General features: G+C 33.8%; 1 protein-coding gene across 6 annotated transcripts in view; it reads left to right on the top strand.

Annotated features, from left to right (window-relative positions):
* LOC107724188 (extracellular sulfatase Sulf-2-like) overlaps positions 1 to 17,796 on the top strand; it is a 133,666-nt gene that overhangs the window by 78,324 nt on the left and 37,546 nt on the right. For 3 of the 6 annotated variants that reach the window (XM_016532997.1, XM_016533002.1, XM_016533001.1), the window contains exons 1-3: positions 6,647 to 6,796; positions 13,660 to 13,878; positions 16,273 to 16,512. In XM_016532997.1, coding sequence (XP_016388483.1) covers positions 13,704 to 13,878; positions 16,273 to 16,512 — 415 coding nt within the window. In that variant the 5' untranslated portion in view covers positions 6,647 to 6,796; positions 13,660 to 13,703. The other 3 variants (XM_016532998.1, XM_016533000.1, XM_016532999.1) reach the window with 2 other exon arrangements.

The raw sequence follows: 17,796 nt of genomic DNA, 5'->3' as shown, positions 1-17,796 counted from the left end.
TTCTGTGTACTGTTTTTTGGTCCAATAAGTAATATCTCTGTCTTATCCAAATTTAATAGGAGAAAATTATTGGTCATCCAATCTTTTACATTTTTAACACACTCTGTTAGCTTAGATAATTTAGAAGTTTCATCTGGTCTTGTTGAGATATATAGTTGAGTATCATCGGCATAACAGTGGAAACTAATCCCGTATTTTTTAATAATATTAAATCATATTATTTCTTATCATTATTATAATGTATTGTTGGTATTATAAACACTCTGCAGCGCAGATAGTTTTACTATTTACTGCAGTTTGTTATTCTTCAAGTTATTTACTTATAGCAGCTACTGAAGTCTCGCACATTTACAGATAATAACTTCTGTGTTACAAAATAAGGTGGATAGAAACGTCTACAGAAATGCAACATGATACAAATCAAACTGCAAAATGTAATTCAAATGAAACTCTGTCAAAGCATTTGCTAAAGAAAACATCTGTCAGGACTTGTCTGTCTTCTAACAAGTTTTATTTTATGATTTTTTTTCTTCAGCGCTCCATGTGGCATTACACCTGTGGATTATTCCTCATATTAAACCACCAAATTAAAATAATAACTAGGAAAAAAATCACTGTGAAAAAAGGAGAATTATAGGAGTTTATTGAGGCCAAATTATTGTTATTAATGAGAACTGGAGCTTAAAATAAAGTGTGACCAAATAAATAAATAACAGTATTATTATAGTAAAAAAATAATAATAATTAAATAAATAAAAAAATTTGTAATGATACAAATATACTTTCTTTTAAAATACAGTTTCATGGCTAGTGAGAAATATATTTTTTTCTGGTAAACTTTCTCAGTTCACTAATCATTGCCAGGTTTAGTGAAATTGTTTTGGATCTTGAATGTATTTGCATATTTGGGATAAATATTACTTTTTTGTATTAAGAGTTCAATAGTTTGCAGAGGTTTGATTGGTCCTTGAACTGTCATTAGTGTGTCTTCTAGCAAGGCCTCAGGCTGCTCCGAAGGGACTGACGTTTTATTTAGTGTACCATAAGTAGTTTTGGATTAGAAAGTGTCAGCTAAATAACTAATTAGCAAAGCAGCAGCAAAAAGAACCATTGAAAACCGAGGGGAAAAGGTCACACTTCATTTAAGTCGCTTTCATCTTTTTGCATGGTGCCCAGTGAGATCTGGGAATGATTAGCAACACTGAATAATGTATAATTGAGCATGACCTGTGTTAAGCAGAAATCACACTAAAAACCTTTACACAGTTTGGAGAGAACTCTTGGTATGGTGCATTTTATTTTGCAGCAAGCCAGAGTGGATAAGGCGAGTGGTTTATTCTTTCGGTGTATTCATGCACACACACACAAGCAATTAGACACATTTGGTTAATGTGCAAATTAATTAGCAGCCTTGGCACAGCTCCAGCGTTCATAGTCAATGAGAGCATGTCAAACGCACACACACACACACACACACACACACACACAGGCAAATGGAGCAGTGATAAGTTGCAAATACGTTGGTGGGAGTTCTTGAGAATGCATTGTTTTCCAAAGTGCTTTAGCATTTAATTGCATGAGTGATTACAATGTTCTTTCTTCTTCTTTCTGTCATTGTCTTAAAGAATTTATTTTATGGTATTCATTTTGCTTGCAAAGCAACATCTTGCACAAGGGTTACAAGTTATGCATGTGTGGTTTCTCTGCACCGCATCAGTAATTAAAGCCTATTACTGACTAGTTCCTACTGTTCTTAATGCCTGTGAGGCCTCCCACAAACTAAATTAATTACTTTCTGTATGCAATCGTTAAGCCTGTCAATCAAGCCAGCGCACACACGCACACACACACTTCTTCAGCCAAATCTTAAAATCCTCTGACTATTTATTGTAATAGAGTTGTAAATCACTCAGATACACAAGAGGAAAAACACATGGGGCTTTTAAACAAGCAAGATGTGTGTCATAATAATTACAGAACAAACATTCTCATAAATTCACTGTTAACAAGCTGGAGGTCTCCAAATGTTTCAAATACTGACATTTACGTTCATACTGTATGTTGAAGTTTTCTTGTTAGCATTTCTTTCTAAGGATCTTAACTTATATATTACACACTGAAATATATTAATATTAACAGAAAAGAGTTAAATAATTATATATAATATAATTATATTAGCATTTCTATCTAACTATTATTATTTTTATTATTTTTTTTTTTAATAACTCCTTTCTATTGGAATATATTTTAATTTAAAATGTAATTTATTTCTGTGATCAAAGCTGAATTTTCAGCATCATTACTCCAGTCTTTAGTGTCACATGATCCTTCAGAAATCATTATAATATGCTGATTGTCTTATTATTATCAATGTTGAAAACAGTTGTGCCACTTCATATTTTGGGAAATCTGTAAAACCTATTTTTCAACTTTTTTTCTTTTAGAATAGGAAGTTCAAAAGAACAGCATTTCTTTCAAATATCAATCGGTCACACTTTATTTTAAGGTACAATTCTCGCGATTAACAAACAATTAACTACAACTTTTGTCTCAATAAGCGCCTAATTTGCTGCTTATTAATAGTTAGTAAGGTAGTTGTTAAGTTTAGGTATTGGTAGGATTAGGGATGTAGAATATGGTCATGCAAAATATGTGCTTGCTGAATAAAAGTATGAATTTTGTTTAACAAAAATACTGACCTCAAACTTTTGAAAGGTAGTGTGTTGATATATTTCAATGCAATTTTTTCATTAAAGTGTATGCATAGATTTTCATTAAAGTGTATTCAGTGGATTGTAATTACCTTACAAAAACTCACAGCAAAAACAGAACACTGTTGTGTACTAGTTCACACAAACCATTTAACCCACACTGCGTCTCTGCATTAAACAGTTTTACACCCTATTTCAACGCTCCCCGCCTCATAATTCACATCATTTAGGGCAATTGTAAATACAATTCATTTTAATGGCAAACCTTTCCCTTGACAACGCAAATACAACTACATTGTGGCGGAACAAAATTCAAATGCAGTGCAATTCTGAAATGAGTTTAAGGAGATTTTTGTCATATTTTTGAAGGGGTGTGGGAGGCAGAGACACGCCAGAGCAGTGCAGAGAGAAAGAGAGAGATTAATTATAATTAGCAGGTGTAATTAGAGGCTAGCAGACACTAATGAAGAAGGATTAATTGCTGTTATCATCAAGGACTCTTCATTAATGCCCTTATTTTATACAAGTCGTCCACATGTTCATCACGGCAATAAAATCCAGACCTGAAATAGCTCTCAAATCTCAGTGTGCTGTTTGGCTCAAGTCTTGACTCAATGGATGCTGAGACACTGAGCCTGTGCTGTTGTTCTGATATGATATGTGCAGCAGGTGTTTTGTTGAGTTACTGCTGTTAAATAGTCTCAACCTATGAATGCAGATTTGTGATTTCAGGCTGTTAATTTAGTTCATTATTTATTTCTGCTTTACTCTGCCAGTGTGTTATTGGATATCTGGGACTGGGAAAATATTTAACAATAAGATGTAAAGCTTCATGTTTTATTTTATTTTGTATTATTAGTAGAAGTAGTAGTAGTTGTAGTATTTGTTATGTGCTGTGGTATGTGGGAAATCCCCTTGAAGATTGTTTTACTGTCAAAATGTAATATTCTAAATAAGTAAAAAAAAAAATTTTAAAAAGTAAAATATTTTAGTTCTTGTATTCATGGATGACTCCAATTGTTTTTATTTGAAATGTTTTTATTAGTTATTTTAGTATCACTGAGATATTGTCGTAGTTTTTAAAATATTTTCAAATAGTTTTTGTCTTTATATTTAATGATTTCATTTCATTTGAATGTATTTTATTGTTATCAAATGTTTTAATTTTTATGATTTTTTTTTGCATTTTATTGTTAAGGTCTTAGTAATTTTGTTGTGTTTTTGTCATTTTTATTAGTTTTATTTAAAAAATTATTTTTTTTAAATAATTTTTATTTTACTTTTAGCTTTAGTTTTATATATATATATATATATAAATATAGTATCTTATTTAAGTTAAAGTTTGTATTATTTCAAGTAACAAAAATGCTTTATGGTTTTACTTTTGGTTTTAGATTTAGTTCACAATAATAACCCTGTTTATTAGTTTCTGTTAGTTTTTTTTTTCATTCATTGTTCTCTTCATTTGTTTTCTTTTAAAATATGCAGATATTAAATATCTGTGTACAGAAAAACTGATAATTATTTTATGTTATAGCTCATATTAAAATTCAAAGCTATTTGGTCTCAACGAATACAGAAATAAAACACTAAATACCAAAAGCAGTCATTTAAATGCTACAAGTGAATCTAGGTCTCACAACATCATAATTTACAGTATAAAATGTGGATATTCTAAGATTACTAACAGTATTATTAAATTATTAGTGTTATTAATGATGAACCTTGAGTGAGTATAAATGGCGAAACTAACCTAAATGTAAAAATAGGGGGAATGAGCTGCAAAATTAAATATTAAGTATCAACCAATACCAATTTAATAAATAAAATAATTAATAAGAAAAAAGAAATGTGTGCTGAAACGTGTTTGAAAATGTCCCATCCCATGTTGTTGGATTTACTCTTTTGGTTTACTAGTTCTAGTTTATTAGTTTCTAGATGTGAATCTGCCGCAGTGTGTGAAAATGGGTTCAGTGCGTTGTCTTCTTGTTTCATTTATTAATAAGCGGCATGTTATTCAAGTACCTTTTATGTTTAATCATACACACACACACATTCTCTCTCTCTCTGTGTCTGTCTGGGTGGCATTTTTTAATGTACTGCGATAAGAAGAGCAAATGGACAAAGTTAATTAAAAAGAAAGGCCAGACAATTTGACAGTTCTTTTCTCTCGCTCTCTCTCTCTGTCTCTCTGACAATAACAAAGGCACGGTCTGTTGAACTGCTCACAGTGGGAACTGTAGCATTTTTCTGGAAATTCATGGCAGAATAGTTGTGGGATTAGTTGTGAATAGCGAAGGGTTAAGTTAAAAATTCCAGCTGGCTTTGCGGTCATAGACAGATGTCTGAAGTGTGTCTGGTCTGTCGTCATTTCTCTGTCTGTGTGGATGTGTGTGTGTGTGTGTGTGTGTGTGTGTGTGTGTCTGTGTTCGTGTGTTGAATCAATACTTCTCTGCCCCAGACGGCCATAGTCCATAAGGGTCTTTACACACAAAACCTTTTCAGTTATCTGGGCTTTATCTTGTGTGGTTGTCTTTTACTCAAACCGCTTTACAACACACATTTATCTCCTGTTTAAGAAAGTAGTCAATGGGTAGTGAAAGATATGAAGTGCTTTTGGGATTTTGACATGCTCTGCATTGTGACGAGGTACTATATCTCATCTAAAACTGTTATAAGCAACATTTTGATCATTGTTTTATGAGCTCCTATTCATTTAGAGACCACATTGAATATTTGTACTTTTAAAAATTCATTTTTCAAACCACAAACCAATTTAAAATGAGCTATTGAAGGAAAATAAAATTACTATAAAATGGTGAAAAAGAAATGGTGCATATAGTGGATTGAAGAGATAAATTATTTATATTCATATAATTGCATGTATATTTACCTGTGCTCAATTATAAATACTCAAATAGGCTATTAGAGTAATATAAATAATATTATTGTTTAAATTATTACTATTATTATTTAAAATGAACTATAAATTTTAAAAAAAATTTACAAAGAAATGTAACCATTTACTAAATGGTATGCCAGCCCCTTATATTATTATATAATATTATTGCTTAAATTTAATTTTATTTTAAGTTTAGTCAAAAAATATTTTTATTTGTTATAAATATGTTATAAATATGTTCTAATTTGTTATAAATGTATACATTTTTATTTTTAAATATAACTTTTATATATTTAGAATTTTATGTTTTTATATATTTGTTATATATTTTAATATTTAGAATGTTAATATTATCAACAAATCTGTGCTTCGAATGCATCTTCAATTCATCTGGCACAGTGAGTTTAAGCAAAGCCCAACTGCATCCATTTGCATGCAGTTTGCACGCACAAATCATTGGTATGTAAATACAAGCACCGTTTTGCCTCAAATAAAACGGCGGCTCTTGCAGTAATTCATCTAAATTTAAATGTGGCGGGCTTTCATTTAGAACTCATGTAAATATAAATAGCGAGAGCTTTCATTTGAGGTGCTTGTTAATATAATGTAATGTAAATGAATGTGCCCGTATGCAGAGCAGCGTGGTCGGCGGAGCATAAATGGGACGCAGATGGGACCCTCGTCCTCGATTTTGTTACGGCGCGATGCTCCGTTAACCCTTACCGAAGATGGGAGACGGGACGGGGGTGAGAGGGACAATAAATTGAAAGCAGCAGAGCTCAAGGTTACAATACATCAATCCTGAGAGAGTGGAGAAGAGACGAGTGGGAATGGAATTATGGCAGGGGAGAGAGAGAAAGAGAGAGAGAGGGGGTGCGATAAAGCTAGAATGAGAGAGCCTGGATGGGGGGAGAAGGCAAGTGAAGAGAGAGAAGCGCACATGAGCGACTTCAACCGTGAGAGAGAGAGAGCGAGAGAGGGATATAGCTACAGCGCAGTGACCTACAGAGACAGATGAGTAAGTGTTGTGTGTGGAGTGTTACCACCGTATCTTGTTATCAAGGATAACATTAAGATGGTCCCGTAGCCCTCGCGCTCCATATCTGGATATTTCTACTTCCATGTGGGATGAGCAGCTGCGCTGAGCGAGAGAGACCGAGGCATCTGACATCAACACCATGAGGTACTCACGGAACGGAGGGAACGAGACGTGAGAGAGAGGTGTTTGAGAGCAGAAAGAGACAGGAATGACAATGGTAACAAGCGGGAGATGCTGTGCGAGGTGGTGAGAGAAGAGGAAAGGAGGTTTAGAATGAGGAAAGCAGAAAGAGACGAGTGGAGGAGAGGTGTTTTCCTGAAAAGTGAAGTTGGGGGGTTGTGCCTCTGTTGAGGGACTCTACATTAACCCAGATTCTGCTCACTTCAGGCTAGTAAGTTGTTTAAATTCTGCTCCGTTTTTATATTTTAAAGCTGCAAACTTAGTTTAATTCTAAAACTATTTCAAATTTAAATGGGAATCCTAATACAATTCCGTTTATATTTAAATGGTAATCCAGATATAGTTCCAAATTAAACTTGAATGGAAATCCACATTCAATTCATATTTATATTTTAATCAAAACCCAAATGCAATTCAAATTAAGTTGCAATTTGAGTTCCCATTTGACATTTAAATCCAGATTTCAAATGTAAATGCAAAAACGGATCCGATTCAGATTTATATTTGAATCAAAATCAGAATACAGTTTACATACTATATATTTAAATCCAAATTCAGATACAATTAGAGTTCACAGTTGACATTTAAATCCAGATTTCAAATGTAAATGCAAAAACGGATCCAATTCATATTTATATTTGAATCAAAATCAGAATACAGTTTACATACTATATATTTAAATCCAAATTCAGATACAATTAGAGTTCACAGTTGACATTTAAATCCAGATTTCAAATGTAAATGCAAAACCGGATCCAATTCAGATTTATATTTGAATCAAAATCAGAATACAGTTTACATACTTGTAAGGTCCACACACTTGGCCCAAGGAAGGTATCCAGTGGTGGATGAAGGTCAGTTGCACTATTCAAATGAAACCAAACATGACTGTAAATCTTATTTGCATTCATATAGAACATTATACTATTGACCATTCTGAGTGAATCCAGTGGAGGGAGCAGATGAAAAGGCACTGATGCATATGTGAGAGAGGCGTTTCCTGCACCACCCCTCTGTGGGGTGTCTTGAAGGTGCCAGTGTATTGTCTGTTTCTCAGGAGATCAAAGTATCTGAGTTTCCTGAGTTTCTTTTATCCTTACATACTGTATATTTAAATCCAAATTCAGATACAATTAGAGTTCACAGTTGACATTTAAATCCAGATTTCAAATGTAAATGCAAAGACAGATACAATTCAGATTTATATATAAACCAAAAGTGTAATACAGTTCAAATGTACTGTGGGATTGTATCCAATTTAATTTACAATTTGAGTTCACATGTAAATTCCGATACAATTCAAACTGAAAATCAAATTCACATTTAAATCCATATTCCTGATCAAATTCAAACTCACATTTAAATGTAGATCCAATTCATTGAATTCATTAATTCTTTGAAACATACCTGCCAATACTACATCAAATTTAAATCTTAATTTAATGTGTATGGTGATATAAAATCATATATTTTCAAATTCAGAGCGGATTATAAAACGGATAGTTCTGGCTCTAAATTTTTATTGGATAAGCCATATTCATATATACTGTACTATAAACGCACTCCCAAAAAACGCACATACTATATTAAAGCGCCTATTTGCTGTGTTGCTTGGTGACCACAAACTATATAATTTGGCTGAAGAATAGTTTGTTCAGATTATGTAAATTATAAAAGTAACACTTTACTGAACATTGGTGTTTACAGAATTGTGTAAAAACACACCTTACTCTCAGTAAACTGCACATCCTCTCGCACCTTATTTTTACTTTTTTTTTCTTTGTTAATGGTAGAGTAAATGCTTCAAAAGTCTCTGTTCAAACAGTAATAGCAGTGTTCGGTATATCCTGTTCTTTTGTATATAATCTTCGAGTAAAGCCCCTGTCTTTACAGTTCCTGTGAGGACCGGCAGTAAAAGAGACTGTCTCAGTCTTTCTCTCTCTAGTGGCTATGAGCTGGGTAACCGTATATTGTGTTTCGGACAAAAGCAGCCATAAGTGTGAAATCTCTAGGAACGCAGATAAAGTGTACAGTATAATGTACGGAACGTCAAGGGAAGGGAATGAGGGTGTTTGAAACTGAAATGGTTTGCAATAGTATCAGTCTTCGCAACAGGAAAAAATTATAAACGTAAAGTCCTTTTGTGATTCAACCTGAGAACCTTCTTTGATTCATCTTATGAATCTTACTCCGAATACACATGTAAGGGTCAGTCATGTCAGCTGGACGTTCCTCGCGCTAATTTGATCTGTGTCGTAAAATAAGAGAGACACAGATCACGTCGAGCGAAAATAGAAAAACCGTAATGACTGAACGCAAGCTACCTATTAGACTCTATCATGTGCTTTATAATTTCCCAGAATCTATTAAAAATCATGCTATGCTGTCATTCGGAGTACAATTATATTCTGTGGACCTTGACCAGCCTGGTCCAATCTGCCAAATGTCGTTGTGACTTTCCATAAATATAACAGAAATGTAACAGAAATCAATTGGCTCTTCCTCTGCTGGCCGTTCTCGAGGTGCTAAAGGCTCTTTCCAATCGGTACGCTGGCATGCAGAGCACCAAAGAGTGAGCGTTTCATCAAAGACATGTCTTTTCGTCAATACGCTATTGGTTATGCAAGGAATAACATTATTTTATAAGTTCTGCATGATTGTCTTTGACAGGAAATGCATTTTTTGCAATGTTTTGGTGCATATGAATGAGATTGTGGATTCGGAGTGTTTTGAATAGAGATGGAGGAGGTGTTTGTGTGGCTGTATTAATGTCTCGGAGGGTTAAAGGGGTTTGTGATTTGTCTCCTCAGAGACTGGTATCTGTTTTCTTTTTTAAATGCTTTCCTTGAGGCGCACAGCTGTCTTGGCATGAAAATGCTCCCAGTATCCTCAAAACTAAGTCAACTGACATTACAGACACAAATACTACAAGTGTAATTTGTACAGATTGATATGCAGTGATCTGAGACCACTTGTGGAAACTGTTTGATTATGCATTCTCAAATTGAATTCGATTCAATTTTAGCGTGACCGTGAAAAGTTGAATGTAAAATAATGTGAATATCAGAATGTTAATAATTTGTACGTATGTCACTCTTTTGCTTTAATGGCAGCAGCGCTCGACTACACAAGTTTGTGGGAAACCTGACGGTCTTGTTCTCCACCATGATTTGAGAAGATCCAAAGATTAATATAGAAGCTTCAATAGAAGAACATCTGACCGTTATATGATCAATGTCACAAATGTAATTATATGATTAGTAACCTAGAAATAGAATCTGAAATATTTCTTAATCATTTTATGTCATAATTTTATTTCCAGCTTTGAATTGAGTTTCTTCAATGTGAACTTTTTTGGAGCCTAGTGTCTTTTTGGAGATTTATGCAGGTTGATGTATATAAAGGGATGGTTAATGAGTGATTTACCCTTTGGCATGATCAAATTAAAGGTGATAATTTGTTCTTCTCCTTCAGGGTTCACTAACTTTTGAAAGTACAGTCTGTCATGTAGTTCTGTGTTGAAGGGTAATTAAGAAAATAAATCAAATTCTGCCATCTGTGTGTCACAGCAGCAAAGCTGTTAGTTTCGTCTGTTGCATGATTTAGTTTGAATTAGCACAGACTGACATCTGTATGTTGTGTTTTGGATGAGAACTGGTACATGTAAAAACGGTCTGGGGTGAATACATTACACAGTGTGCCTCTTAATTATGTGTTATTTCCGTGCAAAAACCTGTGTCTTGTTCACAAACCTCCCACAATTCAGTTTAAATCAGGTGTTATCTGCACTGCTTAGAGTATGATTAATTTTATTGCATTTTTTAATATTAAATTAGGTCGGAATGCACAAAATATTTTTGATATATACTGTGTGTATATATATATATATAATTTTTGGTATAAGTAAATCAGAATTGGATATTTTATTGTCTGTATGCTCATTATATATATTTAGATGTATTTGCCCTGTAAATTTCAGCTGTGTAAATGATTGTGTGGCCACTTTGTACTAATGTTACCTTTGAAAGCTAATTTCTGCCATGTAAGAACAAAAATCTTGCTTTGCTAAATCATAATTCTAACATAAAAAGTCAGGATTATGCGAAAAGAAATTGTACTAAAAAAGTTGTTATAATTGGCATTCAAAGTCGAAATTATTACAGAAATTTTAAATTATGGCCCAAAAAAAGCCATAAAACATTATAGTTCTAACATAAATTGTCAAAATTATGACAAAAAAATATATTTATGAGATTCAAATTTTTATATTTAGTGAAATTTATGAGATAAAGTCATAGTTATGTCATTATTATGATAAAATTGACTGTCATGATGACTTTATATTTATGGTCATATTTATGACTTGTCTCATAATTTTTTGTCGTAATTTTGAATTTTTATCTCATGATTATGACTTAGTATCTCATAATTGTGACTTTTTGTCATAATCACTAAATGTAATCCTAAACGTTTATATTTAGATTGCATTTGCCATTATCTAACATTCATTCAAAGTTAATTATTAAAACAATTTAAAAACAATAATTTAATCATACTGTTAAATATAATCTTAATCAAATCTCAAAATATCCAACAGAATAGTACATCTCAGAATCAGTTTTTCATACTGTACATTATAATGCTTAATTATAATATAATTATACATTACAGGTATTTTTATTTGAACAAAATAGTATACAATTTTAATATCAGAATTATTAACCAGAAAGTAAAAATGAATACCATAGGAGCCAGAATTTTAACTTAGGTACATTACTATAATAAAGAGACTAGTTATTATATTTATAGGGTGACAGCATGACTGTCAGTTCCTACTCTGTGCACCTAGATAGCAACAACCACAGCGTAGCAGAATGAGAAACAAGTGACATGAGCTGCTTTGAATTTCACAAAGAGGAGTATTACAATATTAAAGAGTCGCAGTGTGTGATAATTCAGTGAAAGTGATGTTCTCAGCATGGATTTGCTCTTTGACTCAAAGATGTGACATCGCTCTCTGGCTCTCCTCCGCTTGTTTATGCTCTCCAGTTTCCCCCCCTGGTTTGAGATTAGTCCCTGCTGTGTGCGTGGTGTGTGTATTTAGCTCATGGTGGGTAGCAGTGGGTGGGGTTTTATTTTCCAGCACAGATTAGCAGCTGAGAAGGGGATTCCATCCTATTAAATTATTCATGCTCAAGAAATGATTACAGTGCATGAAACAGCATTGTGCATCAATAAAAACCTTACCCTAGACACTGCATGCGTGTGTGTGTGTGTGTGTGTTTGTGTAAGACCCTAATTCACTGGGTTCAAATTAGATGGCAACCATAATATAAACTCAATGAGAGAGGCAGCTTATTCCAAGCACGATTCATCATCTCTCGTTGTGGAAAGGCAATGGCTTGATTTAACTTGGGTTGAGTTGTAGGGCAGAGCTTTTTAAACGTATAAACTCTCCGCCGAGGACCCAACTGAGATTTTTGGGGGGCAAATACACTGAACAGACATTTTGCAAGTGCAAAAACATGTCTGATTCACTATTGTCATTACATATATAAATCAGTACTGATGCCCATGGTTAAGTGGATTTTATTTTTGGAGTTTGTATGCATTTTCTATTTATTATAAAAGCAGTTATTTATCAAAATATTAATAAAGTAGAGCATTATAAATAGACATATATCCAGATGCTGGTATGCATGGTGTACATTTTTTTTCTAGAAAAGTAGCGCTCAGAACCAACCAGAAATATTGTAAAGTTTGCTGTGAAAATCTCCGATTTTGTGATTAAAATGCCAAAAAAAATCATGCTAAAATTTTAAAATGAGTATAAAACTAGTAAAATTATAACATAAAAAGGCAAAATTAGGAGAAAAGAAATTATACAAAAAAGTCATCATAAAAATGTTGAATTATAACATAAGTCAAAATTGAGACAAAAAAAAAAAATCAGAATTACGACAAACAAAGGTATAGTTGACAAAAAGTCGGAATTATGACAAGTCAAAATTTCAACATAAAAAGGTATAGTTATGACATTAAATTGAATTTAAGATAAATAGCAATAACTATAACATTAAAATGTCTTTATTATGACAAAATTGCAAAATGTCATAATTATGACATTATTTAACTTTTTTGTTTTCATCTCATGACTTTGTATCTCATTTCTTTCTTTAATTTTTTCTCTTTTATGGTGGAAACAGGCTTTTATGGTGACCTTACTTAACTACGTTCTTGTCATAACATTGCAGTGAACTTGTACATACAGTGCATTTTTGTTCTTCACTGTACAGTGTGAAAGTTTCTCCTCTGCCTCTAAGCTTGAGCGGTGATATTTATTGAGCAGATGTGTGCCAAGTGTGTGCCAAGAGGAACATTTCCACTCAGACTTTAGAACAGAACACTAATGAATGTCAGATTATTAAATCAGTCCAGCAGGTGTCTGTAAAAATGTGGCATTATAGTTAAAGCGTGCATCTCATCTCTGTCATTATATCCAATATCTATCTTTTTCTCTACCTTTTCTTAATCTGAATCCTGTTTTGCACAAAAAGTACCAGCAAACAGTACCATGCAGCCAGTGGCACTTCTGCATACCATATTTTGGACTTTGTTAGCTGACTCCTTATGTTGAGTTTATCTTTGCGTCCAGGTCATGTTGTAGCCTACATTTCATGTAATATTTTAAGTGCAAGAGAAGCTGCATATTTATATATAGGCCTAACTTACGGCTATAACAATTAAGGTCATTAATAATTTACCATAAATAAGATCTCCCTGGCGAAACCACATGCTGACACAACCTCTATATCTTTTCCCTACAGGTGCCACAAGGTGAAGTCAGTGTAGTGTGAGCGGGAGCCCTGAGATGGCGACGCAGGGGCTGGCGGCCCGGCTCTTGGTGCTGCTGGCCGTCTTGGCGGTGGCTCATGCCTCCGTCTTCCAGTCCAATCAGAGACTGAAACCTCGGTTCCAGCGAGACCGGCGCAACATCCGCCCCAACATCATCCTCATCCTCACCGATGACCAGGACATTGAATTGGGTGAGTGGAAAAAGAACACTCAGATACCTTTAGGATAATTTATGACAAGCCACCTCAAAGAGAAACTTCAGCATCCTTGGGTTTTTGGAGACAAAATAAAACAATAAGCTGTGAGAGTCCATATGTTAGAGTGATTTTCAAATGTTTCAGGGATGTTGTTAGGCACAGCATGCACTGGAATGCTGATGACATGCTTTACATGGCAACCGCAATATGATAAAAGACACCAGTTTTCAAGACTAACAAATCATCCACTGATTCCAATGAGAGCTTATCCACTCAGATTTTAGATTATTTAAATATACACTACTTTACAAAAAAAAGTAAGATTTTGTTATACTTTTGTAATGCTTTTATTCAGCAAGGATGCAGATCAAAAGTGACAGTACAGACGTTCATAATGTTACAAGTAAATGCTTTCAAATAAATGCCATTCTTTTGAATTTGTATTCTTAATAAGAACTGTTTCTTGAGCAGCAAATCAGCATATTAGAATGATTTCTGAAGGACACTGAAGACTGGAGTACTGATGCTGAAAATCACAGAAATAAATTACATTTTAAAATATATTGAAATAGAAAACAGTTATTTAAAATTGTAATAATATTTCAAAATATTAGTGTTTTTTATTTAATTTTTGATCTGAATAAATGCAGCTTAAAAGACTTCTCTCAAAAACATTTTAAAAGGTAGTGTACGGTAGTGTATTTCTACCCCTTTAGTTGATTCAATGTATTTAACCAGTATAACCTGAGCTAACCACTTGTAAAAATATATATATATATATATATCACAGTCACGTCATTTGCTCCTTAGACAAAGCAGTTCTTTAGAATCTCTAATGGTTTTAGCAAATAAGATCTCTCAGTCTAAAAAGGGTTACAGCTACAAGATGGAACTAATGCTGAAAGAGCCTTTGCTTGTGTTGAATGTGTTTGTTTGTGTGTGTGAGAGCTCATTTATTTTTTACAGGCTGTCTCTATGTGGTGAAATCTTGGGCTTTGTCAGAGCGGAAGACAATGATTCAATTAGGAAGGAAAGTCCCCACTCCTCTCAGCACGGGACTGTGTTGATTTTATATGCACACACACATGCGTGTGTAAACTGTAATTATGGATGTGGCAGAGAGATGACTGTCTATGTCTCATCTCGTTTCCTCTTGAGTGCTTGTCTGGGTGAATGCTGATTTATACAGTATTGTCCATCCATACTGACCTTTGTGTGTAAAGTGCACAGAGTATTTTTGCAGTGTGTACGTTTGTTTGTGCTGACCTTTCTGCATGAATCTGTAGAGGTGTGGTGATCCTGTCTGAAAAGGCCAAAGTGAACTAGACTTCCTGTCTCTGATCATATCAGTTGAGCCAATCAGGGTGTAGGTTGTGTGGGTTCACTTAGCTTTGTTCCCATACGTTATTTAAAAAAATAATAATTAATGGGCATTTTTAAAACTGGAAATTGTAAAATGCAAAATTGACTTTTTGCAGTCTCTTATGCTCACCAAGGCTGTATTTATTTGATCAAAAATACAGTAAAAACACAAATTTCTTATTGTGATACAAAGCTGAATTTTCAGCATCATTACTCTAGTCTACATTGTCACATGATTCTTCAGAAATCATTATAATATGCTGATTTGTTGCTCAAGAAAGATAATATTATCAGGTTTGAAAACAGTTGTGCTGATTTTTTTGGTGGAAACTGTAATATTGTTAAATATAATTATAATTGAAAAGAACTCTTTTCTATTAGAAAATATTAGGGTTCTTTGATCAATAGAATGTTCAAAATATTTGTTCAAAATAGAATTTCCTGTACACCTTTGATTTAATGCATCCTTGCTAAATTAAATAAATAAATAAATAAATCTTACTGACTCCAAACCTTTGAATGGTAGTGTAAAAACAATAGAAGTTCATGGTTTGTCCTCATTTACATTTAAATAAATGTGTGTGTGTGTGTGTGTGTGTGTGTGTGTGTGTGTTTATTTGAGCAAGACAAGGTCGAATAAATGCTGAGGAAAAGGGGTTTTGAAAAATATATACTGTAATTGAGACTTTTAATAAATAGTGTGTGACTTGTGAATATAAAGACTGTATCATATATCTCTAAACATACACATTCATGCACACACACACACACACACACACGCTGCTGGTGCCACATGAATTCCCAGGTTGCAAACAACCAATACATTTCCTCTTAAAGGCTGGGATGTCACAAACAGTATAAATGAAAGAATTTATATCTTTATCCTGTCGATGTCTAGTGTTGTGTAGAGGAAGAGAAAAAGTAGAAGCCAGATCTCTTTGAAGTACAGCAATCGGTAGAGCAGACTTTGTCACCTTGAGTAATATGCAGTATGATAGATTTTCTTTCACTCTCTCTCTCATCCAGGCTCCATGCAGGTCATGAATAAGACCCGGCGGATCATGGAACAGGGTGGAACGCACTTCTCCAATGCGTTTGTCACCACGCCCATGTGCTGTCCGTCACGCTCCTCCATGCTAACGGGGAAGTACGCCCACAACCACAACACCTACACCAACAACGAGAACTGCTCTTCGCCCTCCTGGCAGGCCCAACATGAGCCGCGCACTTTTGGAGTTTACCTAAACAGCACTGGCTACAGGACAGGTGGAGATCATTCACAAACACACACTGGAAGGATTACTTGGTTAAACTGCTGTGGGATTGTCGCATGATATAGAGTAAAGTAGAGTGGAGTACAGTAGTGTAGAGTGTAGTAGAGCTATGGATTCAGCATAGAATAGTGTAGACTAAAACAGAGTAGAGTAAAGTAGGAGAATAGCCTAGAGATGAGTAGAGTAGATTAAAAGACAGTAGCACAGACTGTACAACAGAGTTGAGTAGACTAAAGGAAAATAGCCTAGAGATAAGTAGAAAATTGTAGACTAAAGCAGAGTAATATTGGCTGAAGAAGAGTAGAATAGAGTTCAGAAGAGTAGACTATAGTAAAGGAAAATAGCCTAGAAATGAGTAGAATAATGTAGACTGATTTAGAGTAGCATCGACTGAAGTTGAGTAGAATAGAGTTAAGTAGACTATACTAAAGTAAAGGTGAATAGCCTTCAGATGTGTAGACGAGAGTATAATGTAGAGTAGAATAAATTAAAGTATCTTATAATAACAGAGCAGAATATACGTAGTAACATTGACTTGAGAAAAGTTTATTAAAGCAGAGGACTAGACTAAAATAGTGCAGAATAAAATTGAGTTGAGTAGACTATACTAAAGTAAAGTTGAATAGTCTAGAGATTAGTAGAATAATGTAGACTAGATGGAAGTAGAGTGGCATATACTGAAGTAGAGTGGAATAGAGTTAAGTGGACTAGAATAAAGTAGAATAGTGTAGAGATTAGTAGAATAATGTAGACTAGATTGAAGTAGAGTAGTATATACTTGACTAGAGTTGAGTAGACTTGAATAAAGGGAAAGACAAGAGCTTAATGATCAATAGAATAATGTAGAATAGATTAAAGTAGAATAGCACATACTAAAGTAGAGTAGAATAGAGTTGAGTAGACTAGACTAAAGTGAAGGAGAATAGCCTCAAGATGCAAAGACTAGTGTATAAAAATGTAAAGTAGATTAAAATAAAATAAATTAAAATTGCTTCTACCAAAATAGAGCAGAATAGAGTGGCATAGACTTGAGAAAAGTTAATTAATGCAGAGTAGACCAGACTAACATAAAGTAGAATAAAATAGACTTGAGTAGGCTTGACTAAAATAGAGGAGAATAACATACAGATGAGTAGGCTAGAGTAGAACAATGTGGAGTAGATTAAAGTACACTAACATAGTCTAGAGTAGAATAAAGTAGAGTAGACTACATTTGAGTAGCCTATACTAAAATAGAGTGGAATGAAATAGAGTAGCCTAAAGTAGAGTAGTGTAT

Source organism: Sinocyclocheilus rhinocerous, unplaced genomic scaffold (assembly GCF_001515625.1).
Source record: "Sinocyclocheilus rhinocerous isolate Xijiao unplaced genomic scaffold, SAMN03320098_v1.1 scaffold184, whole genome shotgun sequence".
Taxonomy (NCBI): domain Eukaryota; kingdom Metazoa; phylum Chordata; class Actinopteri; order Cypriniformes; family Cyprinidae; genus Sinocyclocheilus; species Sinocyclocheilus rhinocerous.
The sequence above is the reverse complement of the archived record's forward strand: the minus strand, read 5'-3'. Positions and strand labels throughout refer to the sequence as shown.